Here is a 25,399-nt window from a genome sequence, read left to right on the forward strand (position 1 = left end):
CTATCTAATGAATCATCTGTGGCCGGGGCTCGAACTAGTAATTTCTGCATCAGAGCGGTGGATGGTTCAGTCCAGTTAAGAGTTCGGCACTCGAATACACATAGATATATCGGGAAAGTAAGGCCAGGGATAGCACGTGAAGCCAACCTGTCAACGCTGTTGTTGCACGAGAAACCAGTTCCGGTTCAGTAGACAACAAAGAAAAAAAAATAAGAGATATACAATAAGAGTGAGGCTGAGAGTCGGAAACTCTGAATGCTGCTTTGAACAAACTTTATATTTAATCAGGATTGCAGTGTCAGCACCGATGGCACATAGGGTGCTGTACATACATTTATGTACAGTGGGAAATAAAAACTGCTTGTAATGAATGGGCAGTGGTGGGCACAGAAAAAAAAGAAAGAAAAAAAACACGCACCGCTCTCGGCACAAGAATACGTGTCACATAAATAGTGAATTAACTGCGAGGAATATGGAGGGTCCTTAAGCTAAATTACGTTGTTCTTCCCATTTTATGGAGCAGGCTGGCCAGAATGATCCGTTCTTTTGGAAAATTATCAACGATAAAAATATAGCCTTATTTATAAAGATTAAATGACCATATATCTTGCACGCAAGAACGTATATGCGTGAAACGGTGCTGAAAGAATAATTTGTTTTAGATTGTGCAGTTTGCAATAGCAAGAGTTTTCGTGCACTTCCACCGGCATTGGGCTTACAGCTGTACTGTACAGCGATTGGCGGATTCCCTGTGCCCACCACTTTCCATGCATGAGGAAAGATTCATGGCACTCGCGAAGACCCTTGCGCTGATTGGCTGGGCGCAGACAAGGAACAACAAAAAACAAAAAAAAATATACGATGTGTGCAAGTACGACAATATCGCTACGCCTTTCACCGCAGTCAGGTATTGCGCCATCGCTCGTACAACACACAAAGGCGGCATTCAGGGGCAAAAAAAAATGCATTCATGACGTAACTCGGGAAACACTCGGGCACTGTCTTTGACTGATAGGTTTCTTTTTCTTGGCATATGACGGCTTGTGACGCTTATGATTGTTTTCCTTTTTCTGCCGCGTGAACTGTTCTGGTATGCGTACCAGAGGAAAAGAAAAGAAAGAACACAAATAAATTACCTGGTGTTATCTTCGTCGCTCTACTATACGGGACACCGTCCGCATAAACGTTGCGGCAAGGAAGTATTCTTCACCGGATAGTATCTTGCAGCGAATCGTGAATACACACACGTGCATGCGTGACGCAATTGACCTGCCGTCTTCGTCCATGGAGAGTTGCCCTCTTTCACAACATTTTTCAAGAACGCAAGTTGTCGTTACCCTGACCGCGTTCTGTCAGCTGTGACCGAAGTCATTATGCGGTGTGCTTCGTGCAATGTCACGTGCGGCGGTACTAAGGTACTGTCTTTTCAATAAACGAATGACCTTCAATGGCGTTTTGCGAGCGAGTGTCAAGCAGACAGGCAAGACGTTGACAGAAGGGCAGGCGTTAAATGAAAATGTGCATCAAACGAGTGTAAAAGTACACATTTGTGCTTCCCGCGAGAAGTTGGCAGTACTGACATATTCGACAAATGACCATGAAATAAATCGCTTTGGTCTTCCTTCATCTTTTGTTCGTCAATCCCGCACTGACTCAGCAAAATCATACGAATATCCGGGACCCCTGGCACATATGACGTTTGTAACGCATGCGGCTTATGGCAATAAGGACGCCCTTCGCACACGCCACAGCAAACGTCATGTTATAGAGAGATCACTTTCCTTCCTTTTTACGACCCGCTAGCATCGAGTCATGAAACAAACGCGCCTTTCTCTAAACGCGACTATAGGCGTCTAACCTTTCTTTATGATGGCGGTGATTGCGGAGCAAATGACACATATATACATATAGTAATAATAATACTAATAAACGTGCGCGCACAACAATAGATTTGTAACGTAAATATCTCGACACCGGATAGACCATCAACAATTCTAACACACTTCATTAGTGCATGCAATTCGCTACTTTCAGCGCTGTAGCGTTGTCCAGGGGTGACGAGCACGGCACAACAACGAGTCTATGCAAAATTATAGCAATCCGATGTGTCCGATCTGTGACTACGCGATGCACCACATCTACGCGACTCCTCGGCGGATGACGCCGACCATCAAAGGGCCCGTGGCAGCCGCTACTACACGACACGTATGCCGAGGAACTCGCCCGCGCACACGATAGCAAGGATTGAACCCCGTTATCCTCCGCATCAAGCACTCCGTCTCACTGTAACAATGTTCAATAGCGCGAGCACTTTGGACTGTGTGTCATGCAGCCTCGCTGTCGGTAACCGGTTTCCCTGGAGACGGCTTGAAGGAACTGATACGTGCACATCACAGATATGCTTGAACCATGCGAACTGCACCAAGTATCGCGAGTCTTCATATTTCACGCGTGCCGGAGCTCACGGGCACTTTCTCTTAGCGTCCCTTCCAGCGGCTTCGTCCTCTTCGTCGTGGCGTCTCTTGTTCTCCTGCTCCGAGGCTGGAGGGCTCCTGACGATCTTGAGCTGAAGCGTGCTAGAGCCGTGGCGGGACGCCGCCCTGCTCGATTGGGACGACTTGGATCCGGGGCTCCCTTCGTCCTCCGTGTCCACGGAGTCCCGCATGTCGTCGTGCTCGGGCGTCAGCCTCCGCTGCTGCCGCCGCCTCTCGTGCCGGCGGTGTCGGTGTTCGGACGACGACCGTTTCTTGCCGCCAGCGTGGTGGTGGTGGCGATGATGGTGATGGTCCTTCGCAGGCGGCGGGAGCGATGGAGGCGGAGGTGGAGTCGACACCGGAGGAGGCTGCGGCGCGGTAGAGGGTGTCACGAAAGACTTCAGCGGTAGTGGTATGGGGATCGGAATAGGGATCGGTATTGGTAAGAATATAGGGTAGGGCACCATGACGGTAGGAGGAGGGAGCAGGGGATTCGGAGCTGCCGGCAGGGCAAGGGGAGCTGGCCGGGGCAGACCCATGGGTGGAACGACTCCAGTCGGAGGTGTCGGTGCCGGGGGCGCAGCGGTGGTGTGAGGCGGGGGAGGCAGAAAGGCGCGCATGTGTGGTAGAGCTGCGGATGGGGCTGCAGCTGCCGCAGCTGCAGCAGCAGCGGCGGCTGCGGCCGCAGCGGCACTGTTGTGGTGCATCCGCAAGTGCGGTGGCGGTGGTACTGGGGGGAACATGTGGAACGCCGGATGTGGAGGGCCCAGAAATGGCCTTCCTCCGTGATCCGGCAGTGTTGCCCCGGGTCTGCAGGGCAGAGTAAGCGGCGGCATTACGGGCGCTAGTGGAGGCGGGCTGCCCGGACAGTGCTGCGGCGGTGGCGGAGGCGGGTGGTGACCGTTGAGGTGGTGCGTGGAGCCACCGGATGCTCCGGGGCTGCTCAGCGGGGTCGTGCTGGTGGTCCTGGTGGGCGACCGCGCGGTGTGCGCCTGGTGGTTGTGAACGGAGGACGAGCCAACACCTCCAGCTCCCCCGTCTTGAGAACTGCTCGCTGGCGAGGACCGGGAGGACCTCAGGGAACGACGTCTCTTGGAGGAGGACGGCTTGGTGTGCGATGGTTTCTGGGAAAGGTTGACGGGGTCCCCGCCGGCGCCAGAGTCCGGCGACGGCTGCGAATGCCTCGGAGTGGGTGGCGCAGAAGACGACGGTGGCGGTGGGGGCAGCGCCGGAAGCATAGGCGGCGGAGGCGGCGGACTCTTGTGGTCATCCTCTCTCTCCGACGACCCGTCGTGCCCATTACTGGCTCCAGATTGCTGGCTGCTCTTGCAGTCCCGAAGCCAGAGGTCGGGTGTGATGAGCCCCGAGGCAACCTTGCAGGCCGCGGCGGCGTCCTGGAGGTGCGGGTGCATCTGAAGGTGCGCCTGCGTCTCGCGACAGAAGATGTTCATCTTGTACTGGTTGAGGCACTTGTCGCTGCAAAATTGCAGCTGCTGCTCGCCGTCCTGGAAATCGACGTAGTTGACCGTGTGCCGGACGTGCTTGCACCAGTCGCACACCTTGTTCTTCTTGAATGAGGCGCGCCGGCACTGCGTGAAGCACAGCTCGGAGCAGAACGCTTTGCTGCCGCTCGTCGTCCTGAGCGTGAACAGTTTCATGCCCACCTTCTGGCACCAGGCACACAGGATGCAGTTGGGCGGGAGGTTGGCCCCATCTGCGAGACGGCGTAAGAGAAAAAAGAGGCAGAGTTCAAGACTGTTCATTCCGGTAAGCAGATCAGATTTCTAAGTATAACGAACAGAACTTTACAGAAAGAAACATAATGAACAAATGACAAGGTAACTCAGTTTTTTAAAAGAGCGCGAAGGAGATCTTATGGTTCTCGTTCCCGGAATCACAGCGGCATTCATGTGTAGTTGAGTGCCATTGTCTTGCCGATGTATTACAGAAATAAAAGGAAGACCTTGCTGTCGACCCAACGGATCATGCTTATAGAGCATACAGCAGCACTTGTTACAGTGCGATAGGCAATAAGAAAAAAAATTACGATAAAACACAATGCTTCTGGAAGCAGCCACGTATATTTGGCTGATGAACAAAGCCCGAAAATAATTGTGGAGAAACAACCACTGTCCAAGAATGCGCTTAGCAGGCTTTCAGAGGTCGTTATTTGTGGCACTGTGTTCTACTATGCGGTATAAACGTCTTCCCAACCATGCCAAAAAGCCCGATTGCAAGCGATATTTTGCATGTAGCATCCCTGCACCGCTCTTTACCCGCACGTACTACATGGGAGCCAACTAGAATATCCAGCGCCACTTCCACAAGGACCTGTTTGGAACCACATGCAGCGTCTTCGACCAGTAGTGTTTCGGCTATAACACCTCAGAATGGTATAGCTGCCTCAATGGGAAGAAGTTCATCTTGCTGCCGTGCGGTACCGCGAGAAAACCCCGCTATCATTACACGGAGATTCTGCCACACTGCGGTACCACCGGCTTCAATTTACTACCGGTACCACCACTACTGCCAGTGGTCCTGCCAGTATCACTATGTGCACGAAGCCACAGGCATTCCTGAAAAGTGGCCTCCCGCGCGGACGGCATCACAGTGCGATTTCTATCACAATGTTGTACTGCGCAGGCTTCTGGAACGGTCCATGATAGCGGTTATATACAGGAGCGCCGAACGCATATAAGAAGCTTAGTCGAACAGTCCTGGTCCCGAAAACTTTCTGCGGACTGTGGATCGTGCAGTGAGTGCACGTGAAATTGCGATCGAATGAAAATTGACGTATACCTCTGTGTCCGGTCACAAGCACAACTGAAATGTGAGCCCATTTTCTGGACAGGAATGAATAAGCGTTGCTCCTAAACGGCACTAAATGGGTATCGTAAGTGAAGATGGTATTAATAAGCTAAGTCTGAACAAATATTTCGCCAGAGGGAACTTATATAAGTTCCCTCTGGTGGAATTACACTGCTCTTTACGACAATGCTTCTTCCCGTATCGCGTGTCCATTTTGCCGTTTGCTTACACAGTCGTAGAGTTTCATCCCGACATAGACTGGCGGGAAATATGGTAATGCAATCGTTCTGCCATTACAGGAGTCATTACTAATGCATGAATTTGTCTATATACGAGTTCGCGTGGATGCGTTGATCGTGTAGGTTCCAGCGCCTTTATTCTTCTTTTTTTAACCGTGCAACTTTTCCGCGCAACAGTTTAGTGTCTTCCATTGAATCTTAATACGTTCTATCACATAATCCTTCATCGCGTAATTAAAGTACGGTAATTTAGAGTGTACATGTAACTCATTTTAGACAACATGCGCGCGCTCATGGTACTAATTTCTGGTTCTGCTTCTTCTTCTTCTTATAGTAGTGCTATTATTATTGTTATTATCGAAGCAATTGAACACATTTGAAATGACAAAAAATATCGAATTATAGAAACCCATAACAGTGACACCAAATTCCCCTAAATATTGTAGAGCAAACTACCTTGCGATGTCGAATTGGCGCAAGCAAAGTTCACAAAGTATGCGCGAGGTTATCCGAAGTTTAAGTGACGAAGCTGAGGCAACTCTACGTACTTTTAATCATTTCTGTATTAGAAAAAAAGCGCCACCGTACAATCCCATATAAAGTATTTAAACTCATATTGAGTGGATTCAGCGCGATACAACGAGAACAGAGGCGAGGAAGGGACATGAACACCAGCGCTGTTCTCACAACTTAATTAGCGCAGAAACACATATTTCAACATGTATTACCGCAGAAACACATTGTGGAATAATTGATGGGAAGTTGTTTGAAAAATGAACAGCTGTAAATAAAAAAATGTTGCAAGGTAAAACATATGTCATCGATAGTTCCATGCAGAGTGGGTGTTATTTACCATGTGCCTTTCTCGTGTTGCCACATTTACATAGGCCAAACGGGCCGCTGTTTGAATATTAGATTACTAAAACATAAACGCTCACTATAGTAGGCAATCCTTATTCACATCTGGCTAGACCACTGTAATGAATATGGGTGTACAGCGATATTTGCAGACACGGTGTGTATTTATGCGCGTGCGGATCAGGAAATTACGGAAGCTCTGTACATTCACAAAAAAAGGCCATATAGTTGTGTAAGCATGCCTTCTACAGCCCTGCATGAGAGAGATATTTATTTCTTGAACAGTTTTGTCACCTGATACAGTTTGTTCATAGTTAGTCCACCTTTAATGTTTTGCATTTATCTTCAGTTTGACGTCGTCGGCGTGTGGTCACGTGGTTATAGGTTGTGCTTTAAAATATGTGTTTCCGCGCTAATAAAGTTAGTCGTGAGAAAAGCGCTGGTGTTCGTGTCCCTTCTTCGCCTCTGTCCTCGTTTGTATCGCGCTGAAACCACTCAGTATGGTTAACAGAATCCAGCTCGCCCAAACGTCAGTTATTCTGCAGATTTAAACTCGTGTAGGGTACTTTTATCCATATCCGGCCCCCTCGATTTTTCAAACACATACAAGCGATGTTGACAATGTCTCGGCGTGGCCGCCATCATGGTATGACGTTTAGTGTCTAATAATTGAAACTGTCGTAACGACGTCGAGACTGCGACTTCAGAAACTCAGCTCTTTGAGCCAGCGATCGAGTATGTATAGTTTCCACTCTTCGGTCGCGTACTTCTTGCGAGCTATTCGGGTGCCACTCTCGTTCTGATCTTTTTAAATCCACTACAGCCCGATGTACCGTTACAGTGCTTTACTTTTTTTTCCAGAAGCTCACCTAAATAAGGAAGGAACAGGAGAGAAAGGAAAGGCAGGGATGTTAACTAGTCTAGAAGGATCGGTACCTACACTGGAAGAAGGGATAGGAGAGTTTTAAAGATAGAGAAAGAGAGAGATAGGGAGAGAGGAGGAGAGCACGCAAGCACAAAGTCAGACACCTCACAGTCGTAATAACGCCATTGGTCGATAACCGCGCCGGTGCGAGTCTCAAGTTTTCAAGAATTTGAGCACTGCCTTCGTCGCCTTCACCCGCGATGACCTCTCAGGACGACATTCCAAAGCATTCAAACGTGCATCCGTGGATTGAATGGCTCTATACATTCGCGTTTAGAAGACGTATGCGAGCAACGCGCGAATGTACTCGTGTTACTCTCCACGTATGCTAAGGGCAACCTTGAGGTTTAGTTACATCTCCACCCCTCCCCTCATGCCAGCCGGGAGGGCCAAGCAATTACAGAAGCATATATTACGCGAGAGATACTAATTCAGCTCACTACGACATACGATACAGAGAACACAGTGACCAACCAGTAACTCTGTGCAAATGTGTGTGGCAACTAGTATCAATCAATCACGAAAGGTTACGTCACACTATTCGCAAAACCTATACACGACCAGAAAGCCGCGACGGTACACTCGGGTATGTCTGTAATTGCACTAACTGCTTCTGTCAGTGTTGAAATACGCTTGCGACACGGATATATAGCTGCATGCCTTGGAATGAAAGTCACGGTTAGTCGATGCTTCGTCAGACGGTTACACATATAGCTTTGTGCCTTATAGAATGAGTTAATAAGCAGCGTTTATGACTCTTCATTTCTTTTTATGGCAATGAAGTAATGCGGTCGCCGATAACGGGTATTTAATTAGACGAGCGTTGCCCAAAACCAGAAGAAATGTGACCCCCGTGTACAACTTCCTTTTTTTCTTTTTCTTTTTTTTTTTTTGCCGAGCTAATGTTGCGCTTTGATCGACGCAGGACGCAATTAACGTCAAGTTCCTTCGCCATTATCGTTTCATTATTCTATAACGACGAGTTTTGCGCTTACCTGATACGTTGGACTACACATTGTCTATAAGCAAGCGCTCGCGTATGAGAGATGACAAAACCATGTATATATTGCTAACTAGCGGCCTGTATCCCTGTGAAGAGGCAACGAAGTCAAGAAAAAAAAGCCGGCGGATCCCACGCATTGTGGGAATCGATGTAATGCGAAGCAGCCAGCAAAGAGCTGCATACATCGTCTTGTATGTGATTGAGGAAAATGCGTGTCATGGTTTTCATGTTAACTCCTATTATTTATGTTCGTCACACAGTAACGTCGCGCAATACCAACTTCGGGTCGATCAAGCTAGAGAAACGGCCACCAGCGCCCCATGAGCGTGGCACGCAAGTCATGCTGTACATGACATACGTGTCATGACTTTCATGTTAATTCGTGTTATTTATGTTCCTCACATGGTCACGTCGCAAGATACCAATGTTGGTGTATATCAAGCTAGCGAAACGGCCGCCAGCGCCCCATGAGCGTGGAACGTAAGTCATGCTGTGCATGACATGCGAGTCATGATTGTCATGTTAACTCGTGTTTTTATGTTCGTCACACAGTCACGTCACAAGATACCAATTTTGGTGTATATAAATCTAGCGAAACCGCCGCCAGCGCCCCATGAGCGTGGCACGTAAGTCATGCTGTACATGACATGCGTGTCATGATTTTCATGTTAACTCGTGTTATTTGTGTTCTTTACACAGTCACGTCACGCAATACCAATTTAGGGGTAGGTCAAGCTAGCGAAACCGCCGCCAGCGCCCCATGAGCGTGGCACGTAAGTCATGCTTACATGACATGCGTGTCATGATTTTCATGTTAACTCGTGTTATTTATGTTCGTTTCACAGTCACGTCACAAGATACCAATTTTGGTGCATATAAATCTAGCGAAACCGCCGCCAGCGCCCCATGAGCGTGGTACGGAAGTCATGCTGTACATGACATGCGTGTCATGATTTTCATGTTAACTCGTGTTATTTATGTTCATTACACAGTCACGTCACAAGATACCAATTTTGGTGTACATCAAGCTAGCGAAACTGCCGCCAGCGCTCCATGAGCGTGGCACGTAAGTCATGCTGTACATGACATGCGTGTCATGATTTTCATGTTAACTTGAGTTTTTATGTTCGTCATACAGTCACGTCGCGCAATACCAATTTCGGGATAGATCAAGCTAGCGAAACTGCCGCCAGCGCTCCATGAGCGTGGCACGTAAGTCATGCTGTACATGACATGCGTGTCATGATTTTCATGTTAACTCGTGTTATTTATGTTCATTACACAGTCACGTCACAAGATACCAATTTTGGTGTATATCAAGCTAGCGAAACTGCCGCCAGCGCTCTATGAGCGTGGCACGTAAGTCATGCTATACATGACATGCGTGTCATGATTTTCATGTTAACTCGTGTTATTTATGTTCATTACACAGTCACGTCACAAGATACCAATTTTGGTGTATATCAAGCTAGCGAAACTGCCGCCAGCGCTGAGCGTGGCACGTAAGTCATGCTGTACATGACATGCGTGTCATGATTTTCATGTTATGACTTGTCATTTATGTTCGTCATACAGTCATGTTACGCCATACCAATTTTGGTGCACATTCGATGAACCAAGCGACCAGGATAGATAGATAGATAGATAGATAGATAGATAGATAGATAGATAGATAGATAGATAGATAGATAGATAGATAGATAGATAGATAGATAGATAGATAGATAGATAGATAGATAGATAGATAGATAGATAGATAGATAGATACGCTCAAAGTCGCAGAAGTTCGCTAAGAAATGCTTCGCATTTAAAATAATGACAGACAGACTGACAGGAGGTAATTATTGCACCGCTCAGCTAATAAGGCTGCGCACCACTAATCACCACCCGTATAGTTCTCTGAACCAGAGGCAAAACTTCGGTATCCAAGAAAAGTGCACAAGCGTTGCGAAAATGTAGAAATCACGCGCGGCAGAAACCGCTGAACATTATGATGTTCCGACTAGGACGCGCCCGAGTTCTAACGTGTGTCGAATTACGCAGACAGAGCCTGACGTAACGCTGCGTTGGTGTTAGCTAATCACTGTTACCCCCGACCCTAACTCTTCGCAACACGAGCCATCGCTCCTCTGAGTTGTGTAGGTTCCCTTGGAAGCTTTCGATGGACGTGTGGCAACCCGGCATTGTCTGGCAGGTATGCATATAAGCGTGAACGCCTCTCCAAAAGTTAGTTACGAAGATTTGTAGGAATACCTAGCCGCGCATGATTAGCGCTTAGGCCTGCTCCTAGAGGGGACGACAGACGCAAGAGATTGACACGACGTTCCATCTAGTCCGTACACAGCAAACGTCAAGAAATATTAAAGGGAATCAACGGTGCGCTTGTTCTATCCTGTTCCTTGCGCGTTGCTTCTTCAGTGATTCTCTCCCCGCACTGATGTCACGTGTACTTTGCAGCGTTAATGCACGTAATTAGTTCTTAGCTCCGATATACAGCACGCTGGGAACAATGTTGATTGCTTAAAACTACATCCGCAGCCTGAAAATAACAGACCGCAAAGAGGAGTCAATACTGTGTTCCAAGGTAAGGTGAGGAAGAAATATAGGAGATTCAAGTTGTGGTCCAGGGTTTGGCGTCGACAGAAAATGTTACATCATTTGCCTTACACAACGTAAGGCTCAATGTAACTGACAGCTTCTCGGATGTGGTAGCTAAACTTAGCTCATCGTTATAACATTCGTGCATTGTTCGTTAGCTGCGTAGGAGGCACGTGAACATTATTTGCGTTGTGGGTTTTGACGTTAATGGCATAAGCCTTACGTGAGTTCGATCGATATCGAAAGCCGTTGGCTGAGCGTAACTCTTATTTAGTAAACGCATCTCTAGAAGGACATGAGTCCACGTACTACATAGAGTGCAAGGTTTAGGCTGGCATTTGTGCAAGGCTTTTCATACAATAATTCACTACGTTTCTTTCTTTCTTTCTTTCTTTCTTTCTTTCTTTCTTTCTTTCTTTCTTTCTTTCTTTCTTTCTTTCTTTCTTTCTTTCTTTCTTTCTTTCTTTCTTTCTTTCTTTTGCAGTGTTCTATTCAGAGGTCTACGCAAGAGTCCCGCTCGAGGCAATGGACTAGCCGGACCTTGACGGGTCCGTCCTACCTCACGGCTTTTTTTTTCTCAGTGCTCAATAAGATGTGTGGCATCGAAGCGAGAACATGCACGTTAAACATTCACCACAGAGGCAGCGCCTTCGCTGAGAACGAATAACTGAGAACGAATAATGTACGCCGCAAGTGTAACGGAGACTGTCCCCTGACCACGTAAGGCCGACCAGACCGACCACGTAAGGAACTGTACTTTCCGAAAGCAGGTGCCACAAATAATTGTGCCGTACTACATGATCTAGTTTTATGAGCATGTTTGACTATTAACACGTCACGTCCTACGTGGCATGCCCTGCAAGCACCTTACGCTATGCCCGGTGACGAAAGCGCAAGCTGATGACGAATGCCGCAGGGATTTAGAAGCTTCGGTGCAGGTTCAGCTTAAACCGGTGACCTGACACCAAGGCTATACAGAGTCACGACTATATATGATGGGTTCTAAGTATCTACGGCGCGGTCAATGTAACCAAACGGTTAAAAGCTGCGTCAACCTGAATACCAAGAGTGTCACTGGGATAAAAGTTGCAATGCTATATACAATAGGAGGCGAGAAATACAATACCGGGAGCCAACCTCAGAAAGGCAGGTGACTGCAGAGGCAACAATGGAACAGACGCTGACACGACTTTTAAGAGATGTGGACCGCAAGGAGAACACAGATTCGAATTTAAAGAAGCTTCGCTAGCCAAATATTTTTGAAAAAGGTAACCTATACTGACATAAATACGTAAACCAGCCGATGTAACTTAGCTGCTGTAGGTGCTGCGCTGGCTGAGATAGAAGACGCGGGTTCGATACCCAGCCATGGCGGCCGCATTTCGACGGAGGAAAAAATGCAAAAAAGCACCGGTGTGCTTTGATTTAGGTGCATGTTAGAGAACTCTGCGTGGTCAAAAGTTAATCCGGAGTCCCTCACTATGGCGTGTCTGAGAATAATATCATGATTTCGTCAAGCAAAATGACAGATTTTCTTTAAATATGCAAATATATTTTGCAAAACAGCCGAGGCACGAAGTTCATGCGAGCTAACAATCTATACGCAAGCTCTCACGCGGGGTTATAGGTGCTCCATTCACAGCGCTATTGCTCAGCAATGTCACGCGGCGCACATGCACACCTATCGCTTTCAAAGCCGAGTTGGAATGCACATACATACCCACGCCCCTCCACCACGGTCGTCGTGGTAGTTCATCAAAGATCGTGGACGACGGTGGCGAGAAAGGCAGCACAGGCATCGCACCCACGACTCACAGAGACTCACGCTGCCGAGTGCACGCGAGGAGCCACCGTTGGACTGCTGGAGGCAGGGCCTAGCCCTCGCGCGTGTCTGGTTAGGAGTCCGAAAGATCCGCGCTCCGTGTCCTTACATGTCCTCAAGGATGCTCGCCGCCAGAAAGAAGATCCAGCCAGAATGAATATTGACTTTGATAGTCTTATTGGTGACAGGTACCACGAACGTGAAGACCAGTGGGAAAATGTAGCCAAGTCTCTACCTTTTGAATAGAACAGGAGCGTAAAGGTATCAAGAGTCTTCGGGCCCAGCCGGTGACGACCGATGTCGGAGCACTTTAGAAAGTCCCAAGTCGGAGATATTGCGACTGCGCATACGTGCTTTGAAAGGCACGTTTAATAAGAATCTTGTTCCGTTCAACGGGCTCGGCAGTGTCAGATGTTGCAGGTTATCATAGGAACGAATGATGCAGGCATGAGCCAACTCGGCAAGAGGCTCCTCGTCGGTAACTAACCATGGCAGCTTGCCGGCGTTCCCCTTCGGACACAGGGCGGGCAAAAGCGAGCGTCGTTTCTTGACCGGTGACGAAGTTCCTACGCGGACGAACAGAAGCCGCCGAGGAAGTTGTCTTTAGCAGCTGAATTCGAGAGATCGGCAGGAAACGTGGCAGGGAAAGGTCCTCGGGAAGTGGACCAACGCAGAGGTGAAGCACGCTTTACGTTCCGGCCGACTTACGCGAAACTAGACTCCCCGACGAGATACTTGCGATCGCTGAAAGGTGTGGATGTGTAGTGTTGCACGAAACCTTTCGAGAACGACGTCGTTCGGCTTACACACGCAGCGTTTACAAGACATGTGAGCGAATGTGCTTTCCCCACGCACTTCGTTCGAGTCTTCTTCACTCTTTCTCTCGCTAAGAGAACGAGCATACGGGGAGGAGGAAGGGGACGAACTCCCACCGTTTAAAATAAGCAGGAGGCGTGCCCACGGCGTGTCTCTTACACAGAAAGTGGTTCGGGTGTTAGCGGTGGCCGTAATGAGGCAGCATGGCTGCCGCGACGGTGAGGGCGAGGGGGTCGACGGTGGGCAGCGCGTGGCTCGCCAAGTCCAGCGCCCAAACCTCCTCGCCCTCCGTCTGGAATCGGAGAAAAAAGGACCATCGCGGCTCGCTCGGCACAGAGACAAAATGCCGGCCGGCGCCACTGCTAATGAACAGTAACGATCCGCTTGTTTGGGAAGGTACACTGGCACGGTAAAGAGGAGGGGGGGGGGTGCTATGCAGTCGGGCCCTCCGTGGCTTTTTGAAGATGCGCGGTGGCTACGCGTCCCGGGCTAGACGGCAGCCTTCTCTTCAAATGCCGGGTCTCTCACCCGCCTCTCAGTCCGCGTTTTCTAACATGCAGCAAGAGGTCTCCACAAGTGGACACACAAACGCTCGCAATCCACGCTTGGGCTCGAGTGTACGCTCTGAAACGGGGGAGGGATAGCAGTGGCCGGGGCGGCGGCATTTTGGTTTCCTGAGCGCCCCATTTACTCCAATTCGGAACCGATTCCTCCGGAAACGCGCGCTCCCGGCCGGACGCCTCTTTCAGTCCGGGAAACCTTGGCGCCCTGAGCGACGTAGTGAGAGGGAGGGAGGGAGGGAGGGAGGGAGGGCAAGCCTGGCGTGCGTGACGCCGTGTTTGTTAATGCCCGCGTGCACGCCTTCCCCCTCAAAACAGTACTCGGATATTGGAAGAGGAAAGAAGCATTCAAACAGTCGCTGTTCGGAAACCGGAGATGCTAATCACCCGGTTCACTGCTCTTAGACTTATTATTGTACGCCTTGGTTATTTCTTTGGTTCCGATTCCAGCGAGCCGAAAGCTCAAAGAACGACACGCTTGCTGTGGATCGCGTGAGAGCACTGCGTCGAGCGCGGGCGGCACTGTTTTGCTAAAATAACGGCAATTTCTACCGGAGCCTGCTCTAACACGCATGCACGAGCGAGTTCTGCGCGCAAAGATGTGGGCTGTGACTATCCGTGGCCCCCTCGCGTTTCGGTTTAGCCTCGAAGGGCTATAGTGTCCGTGCGCATACTTGGAAAAAATGTGTTCGCGGAGGCTGGCACTGCTGTAAATGCTATATTCATCTGGGCGGGTGACTTTTAGGGACCGTTTCCTTTAAAGAGGTACGAAGTGGACGCGTGGACCTCGCGCGCAGTGTTCGGTGCGCGAAAGGTCTCGGTGGCGCGAGGGGCGTCAGAAGGCGCGGTCGATGCAATGTGGAATCGGTTAAAAAAAAAGAATCGTGTTTCATTTAGCACATCGTGTGCTTGTTCCAAGTTTTGCTTGATCTTAACAAAAATCGGGATAATACGGTCAAGATCATTTACCGGATTTTTCTTTAATGCGCAAGAGTGCTTCTGCTGGCACCACGATGGTACGGCCTCTGAGCCCTCACTGTAAACGATAGAAAGTTACAAATGCACATATCTTTTTTTTAATACGCAGTACTTTCTTTAATACGCGCTAACTGTTGCGAGTTGAAGAGAGATGTTGCGTGCGTGTAGTCAACGACGTCACACGCAAGCGATCACCACCATGACCAGTGAATGTGCCTGCAACATTGTTAAGCCCCAGGGTTTATTAGCCAACACGACGTACCAACGCACATGTTTATCAGAAGTTCGCAGCCCGTCACGTATGCGGTGAGAAATATGATAGTAGGGGGATGCGTCTTCGGCTTTTATAATATGTCATTTCTGAAAGTCTAAGAGCTTAAGGCCACGATGAGGAAATGTCGCTCAATGTCACTCGAAAAGTTTGGAACGTCGGCAGTGCTGCCGGAAACGCAAGCTATACATGACTGCACATTGGCAATAGCTCCGACCAGCAGGGTTCGAAGCCTATCGCGAACCTATGACAAATTTGTGTGTGTACTCACAGTCACAAGCCACTTGAGTATATGTAGATAATAGGCGTCACATGAGCGGAACAATAAGTTTTTAGGCCTAGTTCCACCTGGGAGTTCGCGTATCCGGTGAGCAGCTGTCGAGGAGTCATGACAAGGACGAACATCATTTGATGTAAACAGAAAGTGATCGCGACGAGACGTATAACGACGCAAGTATATAAGATACAAGATTGACGAAAGCGCTGTATTATCTCCAAAAAAAAAAATCTCGCCAGTTTCTATCTGCTCAGTGCAGTCTCCAGATAAGAAATGTGGCATGCAGACGACTATAGGCCTCAACTATAAGTTATATCTCAGGAAGGCACACGTAAGCATCGCTGAAGCTTAGCACTTTCATCGTATAAAGCGGCCGACCAAGCGAAAGCTAACGGTGTTTTCTGGAGGGCTTATCTTTATGAATCTGCGTTCTCCACATTATAGTGCAGGTAAACTCGCAAACAGGGCTTTGGCTACGACAGACTTGAGCTGTGGATGCATCTTCCATTAAAAATGACATCCGATACCTCGTTCCAAACATGCAGCACCAGCTTCACGACCGACGACAGACTTCAGGTGCCCAGTTAAAAACGAGTGAAAAAAATGTTGACAGCTCACGAGACTTTGCGAGCATTATAGGAACACAGGCGGATTGACACGTTCCGTATACGTTTGTGCACGGAGAACGTAGCAGTTGACATCCTTGAAAAAACCTGTATCCGCGTCAAAAGGCTGTAACCGCGTCAAAGGGTTAAGAGAATTCACATTCCTGACATGCAATTTTTGACAAACCTTTTTTTTTTTTTCAAGGCGAATCAAAACCCAGGCAATGGAAACCCTTGAATAATATACTTTTCCTGTCAGACCCGGTGTCCGGACGTGTAAATAGCGGATTTCAACGTATTAAATATTATACGTGATACGATAGGCTAATTTAGTTTAGCGTTACGTAAAGATAGGTGCAAGTTATGCATGTCAGGCGTGTGATAAATTTTGGTGCTTTTTCAAGATAACCAATCCTTTGTGTAACGACCGAAACCGGAAGGCGAAAAATACTTCAAGTGCAACCATACGACGAAACAGTGAAGAATAAAAGTGATCGCGAGCGACCGGCAGGTGACGTCAGACGTGGGAGAACGGGGGGAAAAAAAAAGAAGACAAGCGCTACAAGGCTTGGACAGCTGGCGGTTGTTGGTACGATGTTAAGAGCGCACGTCCCTGTCAGCTACGTCCGTAATCTTCAAGCGAAATTACCTTTTTGCGGCAGCACTGAAATCTGCTGCTCGGTTGTCGAAGGCAGGAACGCTACAACCTTACCGCAGCGAAGCGAGGTTCTCAGCCACACAAGCAAAGGCAGTCAATCTGAATGCACTGCTTTCAGCGCATGCCTGTCCGGCACAGGTAGAACGAGAAACAGGTCACGTGACAGAGATTAATGCCCGTTGTTGAACCTCATGAGCCTCTCATGTGGCTCATATCTGCAATGTGAAACGTGAAGTGGCCTCGATGATGTATTGCTAGAGGAACCGCCGCGGTGGTCTAGTTGTTAGGGTGCTCGACTGCTAATCCGAAGGTCGCGGGATCAAAACCCGGTCGCGGCGGAAGCATTTCGATGGAAGCATAATGCTGGAGGCCAGTTTACTTAGATTACGGAGCACGTTAAATGGTCAAATGGTCTGGCCAAATGGTCATATTTTCCGGAGCCCTCCACTACGGCGTCCCTGATAATCACATCGTGGTTTTGGGACGTAAAAAAACCCGGCAATTATTATTGTGAGTGCTTATTTTCTTACATCCTTTGTAGACTGTATGTGCACATAATCAATGTTTTCATTTCGTTATTTGCACATAATGTGTGTGCTGTCACGGCGTGATGCTGAACTGCAGCAGGCTGGGAAGCCTAGTCAAGCTCTCCTAAGCTTTTTCTTCACAGGCCCTCTGATCTGTGAAGCGGGAAATAAAGTGAAAAAATTGTTCGAAAGCTTTGCATCGTGCCTTGCGCGCGTAATGCGGGGCGAAAGCAAATAAGGGTGGAGGATACTTTCTTTCTTCGCGGGCTCATAGCTGTGGGACTGAGGAGATCTCTTGTCGCCGCAACTCACTGTCCCTTCCCTTTCTTTCCTCTCTCTCTCTTTCTTTCCGCTCTAGTCGTCATACATGAGAAGAAAAAAAAATGAAGCGAGAGAACATACCGCCGTAGACGTGAGGGCGACACCGGTAATGACATAACGAGAGGCAAACAGGCCTAGAAAAACGCCGTGTCACGACTCTAGGCCCCTCAACACGGATCTTGCGGCTGCCGGGAAAGGGAAAGCGACCGCTTTTCTCTCGAAGTCGAGCAGAGACACCTATACGATGAGATTCGAAACGGAATGGGAGAATAGAACGAGCTATACGGGGAGAGTGGGAAAGATGTTCACTGCGCTGAAAAAAAGTCTGCTAAGTGGGGGAGGGGTGGCTGTGAGTGCACGCACAGGCACCAACGTCTGAGCCGCCAAACGAAAAAAGAAGAAAGCGATGGGGAAGAGAACGGCGAAGGCGAGGAGGTCACTAGCAGACATGGCTCGCCAAGGAGGCAGCGGAGACATTAGCGAGAATTAACGAACAGATAATGACAGCGAGCGAGCAGAGAACTCTGCCTATTGGCCCACCGCGAAACGAAAGTCCGAATGCGAAGACTGTAGGTGACCGGAGAGCCAGTTCTTCGGCGTAGAGAAACGTGAGACGACGGCCCTGTATGCCTGCCTCCCTCGCCCCCCCCCCCTCCCCCGGGCTTCTCTTACGCGCGTCTTTCCCACAACCGACATCATTTATCTAAACCTTTTGAAGAATTTTTTCCTTTCTAGGTGTTACCTTTCAGACAGGGCAAAAAATAAGATAAAGCACGCGGGTCTCCGAATCTCGTACTGCGGTCGTCGTATTCCATTTGATCCGCTCTGAGAGAATCAGAGACTTTCGTGCTTTCGTTTCATATCGTTTTTCATTACTATCGCGAAAGCTTTAAATGTTAACCGCGATTCATTTGCTACCACTGGGTCACGTAAGACGAGCTTTCGAACGTGATTGTATACGGGTGCGGTGATGGAACGGGTAAGCCGAGAATGCGCAGCCGGGAACGAGACACAACCGAACGAAAAAGAGGATGAAAACCATTGGAAGGCGAAGAAACGTGACCTCCTAAACAGAAACGGTATACGAAGGCGCACTAATACATCGGTGACGTGAGTGCACGGTTGTATACGATTTCTCCGAGAGTTGGATGAACGTGTTACGCAACATTCCCGAAGTGCCTCGGAAGAACTTGGGCCTCACCGAATCGATACAGTGCTCGCAGAAGCTGCTGTCACTGTGCGGAGTATGTCACATTGTGGGTCATATTATATCAAGCTGGTGGTGCAGTGGCTGCTTGCGCCCTCCGTTATCGTTGTCAGCTCGTGTCCGTATATGCGATACCTCTTGCCTTCTAATATCGCGCACGCTGTGGTTTCGTTTTGTTGTTCTCGTAACCTGAACCAGGTCCCCTCAAACTATTCCCTGCGACGTAGGTTTTCACTCTCGGTGCGCTGACGTCACAGCGAGGATTCGGAGATGGTTGGGTTCTATTGGGGAGGCACTATAGGTCGCAGATTCGCTTTCCGGTCGCATTTAGACTATAGGACGAAATGGGAAGACTATATATATATATATATACATGCTTAGGTTTCAAATGGCCGGTAAAGAAAAGCAGGCGGTGAACTTACTGAGTGACGCTGACCTTGGGTGCGTATGTTGCGAGTCTAGTTGGGTGCGGTGCACAGGAGTTTGCCGGATGATCTTTTGAGTATTGCGAGGTCTTTTACCGTGCCTTGTCACAAGGAAGCTTTTTTCTCTGTTTGGTTTGTCATTCGATATAGGATGGTGTGATGCGTAAATGTATGTTACGATAGTTGCGCCTGGAAGGTGACTCATCGCAGGTAGATAACAACAGTGACACGTGGCAGTGCAGGGCGAGGATGATGGCGAACAGCGCGAATGCATCAAATAGGAGGGACACAAAACATTTACTGAAAAGAAAATGGGCCATTCAAGGCGGAACAACTAATTTGTCGGTCCAGAACAAGAGAAGCCGCTTAGGCCAAATCCCCTAGAAAGAAGTAACCGCGATTCGGACGGATGGACGGGCGGACGGATGGACGAACGAACGAACGAACGAACGAACGAACGAACGAACGAACGAACGAACGAACGAACGAACGAACGAACGAACGAACGAACGGACGGACGGACGGACGGACGGACGGACGGACGGACGGACGGACGGACGGACGGACGGACGGACGGACGGACGGACGGACGGATGGATGGATGGATGGATGGATGGATGGATGGATGGATGGATGGATGGATGGATGGATGGATGGATGGATGGATGGATGGAAAACTTTATTGAAAGTATTCAGATACCGAGAGAATATAATCTAAGTGAGCTTCCTGTAGTTCGTGTATTGATGGGAAAAAAGAAAAAAAAAAAAGGAAAAGTAAAAATGTCAGTGGGTGGGGCGCAGAAGAAACGTGCACGAGTAGTTAGGGCAGCGGGACGGCGTGATTGCGGGAATGGTTATCAGCGAGATCTCCGAGGAAACGCTAGGATGCTCGCTAGATAAGACAAAAAGAAAAAAAAACAAGAGAGAGAGAAAGAAAAGTACAGATCGAGCTAAAAGGTCTCGCCCGCGGTCAACGGAGAACAGGCGACTCTCAGGATCGAAGCAGCGGCCAAGACGTGGTATGGGAAGTCGCGCCTAAAAGACGAGCTCACGCAAGTCGGAATAACACAACAGTTCAAGCGGCGAGATCAGCAGCAGCCGGAGCGAGCGAGCCAGTTCGAAGAAGGAGAAACCCGGTGCATTAGAGTTATTCCGTGCCGAGCCCCGCACGAGAGCAGTGCTCTGCCGCTGCTGCTTCCTATCTCCATCTCCCCGCGTGCACAACACACGCACACGCACGCACACACACACACACACACACACACACACACACACACACACACACACACACACACACACACACACACACACACATCCCTGCAGCCATGCTGAGGGCGAGAAAGCAGCGCCAGACCGGAGACGGCGTCGAGGAAAATAAATCTTTCTCCGGCTCGCAATGACACAGTGTAATTTTCCATTTCTTACGAGCTCCGTGCCCGGAGAAGAGCAACAACAAAACGAGAGTGCGAGGGCGCGCGCAGAGTTGCGAAAGAGAAGCGAAGACTGCACATGAGAACGAGAGAGAAGCTGCTGGCGTGTCTCGCGGGTGAGGAAAGTCTTCTGAGCAGGACCAGGTAGGTAGGCAGGTAGGTGGTTTTAAAAGTGGCGGCCGAGTGGGAGGAGCCAGCCCCGCTGGGTGGGAGGAGCCTCGACCAACGTGCTCGGCAAGTCTGATGCGCGGCGGGACGCAGCTGACCGGTGGGTATAAGGTTACGCTGCGACGCCCCGAAGTGAGTGGACACCCGCGATGAGTGAGCGAATGCTAAAGGCTGCTCTATACGGGACGCGGCCTCGTACTGCCTTACTTGGGGCCGGCGTTTCTAATACACGTCTGGCTCAAGGACGCAAGGTTCAAGGTGTACTGACCGCTGGCCTCGCGTTGAGATGAAACCGTGCGGCAATCTCGAGGAAAAACGCCTATTTGTACAGAATGAACACGTACAAGCAGCCGGTTTCTGAATATGCACTAACAAGGTCATGATGGCGGAGTGCTGATTACTCAGCGGTAAACAAACCCCTGAAGAAAGCCTCGCAAACATAGGAATCGGTCAAGCGCTCTACAATTTGGGCCAAAGCTACTGTCTGGTTCGGCGAGTTTCTTATTTTGAGGGGACTCATTCTAAGCTTGGTGTCGCATATGGAACGCCTTCGTGTACAACGTCTGCGCTTATCATATCGGCGATGACTCAATGGGGTTGGCATGTGAGCGTGTTACCATGGTGATCCGCGTAGCTCGAACTCCCTCCCTCACTGCCGCCATATCTGTCACGTGACAAACGCGAAAGAGTAGGCGTAGCCGATATTCTTAGAATCTATGAGATCTTACATTATGAGTACAAATATATGCAACCAGCGACTGCGTGGAAATTCGTAAGCAAAGCTCTGATCTCATGTCGGAACTCAGAATTAACAGAGGTATACCCGAGTATTGTGGTACACTTCAATATGGTTCCGTGTGTGAAGTCTTCAGTGCGAGTTATTCTATGGAAATTTGTAAGTCTGCCGGTTGCTGGCGGCATTTGCTGTCGTGATCACCAAAATTTGTGAAGTCATCGTGATGACGCCGTGTCATAACATGATGTCACATGATGGCGTCATTAATGACATCGTCGCTTGGTCAAAGGCGGGCAGTGCAAAACTAGGTAAAGTGCAGAAAGCTTGCTATGCCTCCGATCCTGAAGGCAGTGCAAATCAGGCGCAGAAAGCCTTCGGAGGGGGCCGTGGGGAGGATCAACTCATCGAATGAGAAGAAGATGAATTGCGCCTTAGGTGAAAGCATAAAAGACCCTGCGAGTTTTTGCTAAACACTAGCTGACATGAACATAGGCTGTGGTTGATACGGATCGGTATATTCGTTCCGCCGCGTTGTGTCGGGAGGCGGGCGGCCCAGCGCTGCATTCGTCGCGCAGTGTGCAGTGTATCATTTATAGACTCCGCATAGACTAAGTTGAATAATAATTCTTGGGGTTTAACATCCCAAGACCACGATATGATTACGAGGGACGCCGTAGTGGAGGGCTCCGGAAATCTGGGCCACCTGGGGTTACTTAACGTGCACCTAAATCTAAGCACACGGGCCTTTAGCATTTTGGCTCCATCGAAAAGCGACCGGGATCCGATTTCGCGGCCTTTCAGTCAGCAGTTGAGCACCATAACCACTCGACCACCAAGGCGGATCCAGCATATGTATGGGCGTATGTACAGTGGGTATGGAAAGAAACGCGAACATGAGGCCCCTGTACATGTGTTAATTGCCACGTGTTCTAAATACACATGCTCCTTACAACACGAAAGAGAGTGCCCGGTGACCCTAACGCACAGTTTGTTTGGTGGAGATCGACTGGCCAGATTACATGTGCATGTGTGGCGCCTGTATTTCCACATTATGTATGCGCTTGAACCGCCTTGCTTTAAGACACGTCAGTTTTCGTGCACGCAATTTTTCAGGACAACAAGAGTAGAAATAGTGATTTTGGAGGGTTGGCGCAGTATATTCCGGAATCCTTCTGTGAGGTACAGTGCCCCAAAACACACGCACATACATACACATATATATATATACACGTACACAAACAGACATACACACACAAACACACAGGTTTTGCATCCGCTCAAATATACGCACACAAACACACAAACCAACATATGCTCATATCACACACACACACATATACATGAATTAAGTGGATACAAGATGGGATGCCCCTTAAGTGATCTTGTTGCTGAAGGGGCAGTTAGCCCAGCGAAAGCTTGAAATCATGAATTATTTGGTGAGTCACGTTTTCTTTTTATCGTGGGTTGTCACACGCGTCGTAATTCAAGCCACAAAATCAATGCGCGCAGTCACTTATACTGAAGAAAAAGCGAGATAGTTTGGGTGGCGGACGTTAATTTTACCGCATTTTTGCCGCGAAACCTCCCTATACACAATCGTGGTACCTCCTGCTAGGAGAAAAAAAAATACAAAAGTCACAGCCTCCTTTATGCATTCACCTAAGACTATTCGAAGGCGAAAGCCATCTTCTATTTCTTCTGAAACGATGTATTGATCCTGCCCCACTACTCCCGGAAAGCTATCTGAGCTATAAAGTGGTTTAGCACTGCCTCCAGGATCGGAGGCACCTCACCTGGTTTTGCACTGCCTCTGTGATTGGCCCGACTATGATCAAGCTACAGTGCCATAAGATCATAGGCGTATCTAAAGGGGGGGAAGGGCAAGGGGGGCTCCAGCCCCCCCCCCCCCCTACCACCCCCCACTTTCGACAGTGGTTATTGTCGGCTGCAGACTGGGAAACCCACAAGTCAGGCAAAGTTTTACTTGAACGCAGCAATAACGTCATTATGTAATAAAATGTGTGCTAAGATTCTGCTGTGATGACTGTCCTCCGTGTGTCATGACCAGGCTCTCTGCGGTGCAGGCTGCCTATTCCACGCTTATGCGCCATGCGCTCAAGCATTGTAGAGGAGGCTGTCGCTCAGCAGGGGCTCTAAAACATTACAGCAATATGTCATGGTTTTATTTTGTTCTGTCTGGCCTGAAATTTAAGTAATCCGTGACGCAAATATGGGCGGGAACCAGTAAACGTTTAATAGCCCGATCAAATGCTCTCCTTCTTCAGGAAATTCAGTTTCTTTCTTTGAATACGAATAGCACCGCCACTGCTCCATATTCAAGCTGCTGTGAGTTGATGAGTGTGCAGAAGTGTCCAGTATTTTAGTTGTACCTAGCCAGGACAGCTAAACTGGATTCCCGCTTTAGTCTCTCATTAGCCTGCTTTACTTGGCTTATCATATGGTAGCCTGCAGCGATCGCGGCGTCTTGTAACAAGGCAGTGGACTCGAGCACATTGAGAAGCCCAGCTTTCAAGTTAGCCCCGTTTTTTAATCTACCTCATCAGGGAGATGATCAGCGTCCGCAGTTTTCTGGGCTAAGAAGGCTGCCTACCTGCAAGGATTAATTGTGTCTGTTCCTAATTATGTTTCTCTACCTCTCTGTCAGCAACGATGAGTTCACAGAAAGTTGCATACGCGCAAAAACAGCTCAACATCGTTATACCACAACTGAAAGTATCCATTATACACGTATGAATCCATCTCGCCCGCTGCTATAAGCAGCCGCTGCCAATGTGATTGCCGGGCAGCCTTCTTAAATTACGTTCAGAAAGAGACACTGTCTGGCTATTTCGAAAAAAATGAGTTATTGTTCAGCACAGTAATGTGCTGCTTATTGTACACACTTCATTTTAACGCCGCGAGTTTTCGCAGACTTGTGACGTCGCGTAACAAGGAGGCGATTTTATGGCACATTGAAAATTTTTGACGAATAGCGAAGAACCAATGACAAACAATGCGCCGTATTGAAAATAGTTCAGTATTATTATTTTTACGCAGTCATGCGTACGCGGTAATTTGTTGCGTCATTTGCGTCACGCGTCATTTCTTGCGTCGTTTTACGAGCAGATGCTGTGAGCATGACCCACAAAATTTCGACCAATCATTAACAGCTAACGACCTATACGGAAAGAAACAATGCGGGGTAGTTTAACGTTGTAATGGTCCACATTTTTTCAAGAAATATTTGAGCTTACACAGTTTACGTAGGATATTTAGTTGGATGAACCGGAGGGGAGGAGTAAAGGGCCCCTTCACCGCTTTTCCGTCCACCCCCCACCCAAGCTGGGCAAGGTAGGAGGGCAAGGAACGACACCTAGTATATAAATTCGTAGTCATTTATAATCTTATAACTATACACAACCAGCTCAATGTGGTTTGCTTAAGTATTAATCGACTGAACTTGGTCAACGGTTTCCAATAGGTATACACACGGGCTTCGTGGTGGCGTTACAGTGCCGCCGTGGTGCAAGGCTTACAACGCTTGGAGGACTCCCAACCCGCTGCACGGGACCAGTGCTCTTCTTCTTAAGAAAGACTTTATATTAGAGGGCTCCAGCAGTAAAGAAATTGGCCCTCGGCTTATCCTGAATACTTCTGCGAAGTACCTGGCTTTGTCAGCCGCAAGATTTGCTT

General features: G+C 48.8%; 1 protein-coding gene across 1 annotated transcript; it reads right to left on the minus strand.

Moving 5' to 3' along the window:
• Positions 1 to 263: 263 nt before the first annotated feature.
• LOC119397438 (sine oculis-binding protein homolog) lies at positions 264 to 12,726 on the minus strand. Its single transcript, XM_049416884.1, has 2 exons — positions 12,626 to 12,726; positions 264 to 4,188 (listed from the first exon to the last, which is right to left on the minus strand). The coding sequence occupies exons 1-2, from the start codon at positions 12,702 to 12,704 to the stop codon at positions 2,462 to 2,464; spliced, it is 1,806 nt and encodes a 601-aa protein (XP_049272841.1). The 5' UTR covers positions 12,705 to 12,726; the 3' UTR covers positions 264 to 2,461.
• Between the last annotated feature and the right edge of the window lie 12,673 nt (positions 12,727 to 25,399).

This window comes from Rhipicephalus sanguineus, chromosome 6, assembly GCF_013339695.2.
Source record: "Rhipicephalus sanguineus isolate Rsan-2018 chromosome 6, BIME_Rsan_1.4, whole genome shotgun sequence".
In the NCBI taxonomy this organism is placed as follows: Eukaryota; Metazoa; Arthropoda; class Arachnida; order Ixodida; family Ixodidae; genus Rhipicephalus; species Rhipicephalus sanguineus.

What these genes read in the sequence shown, in the direction of transcription:
- LOC119397438 (XM_049416884.1), bottom strand. Translation starts at nt 12,704, where the DNA reads ATGCCTGTGCTGCCTTTCTCGCCACCGTCGTCCACGATCTTTGATGAA. An exon ending in ACCGTGGTGGAGGGGCGTGG is followed by an intron (nt 4,189 to 12,625) that starts GTATGTATGTGC and finishes GCCGTCTCGCAG; the next exon opens with ATGGGGCCAACCTCCCGCCC.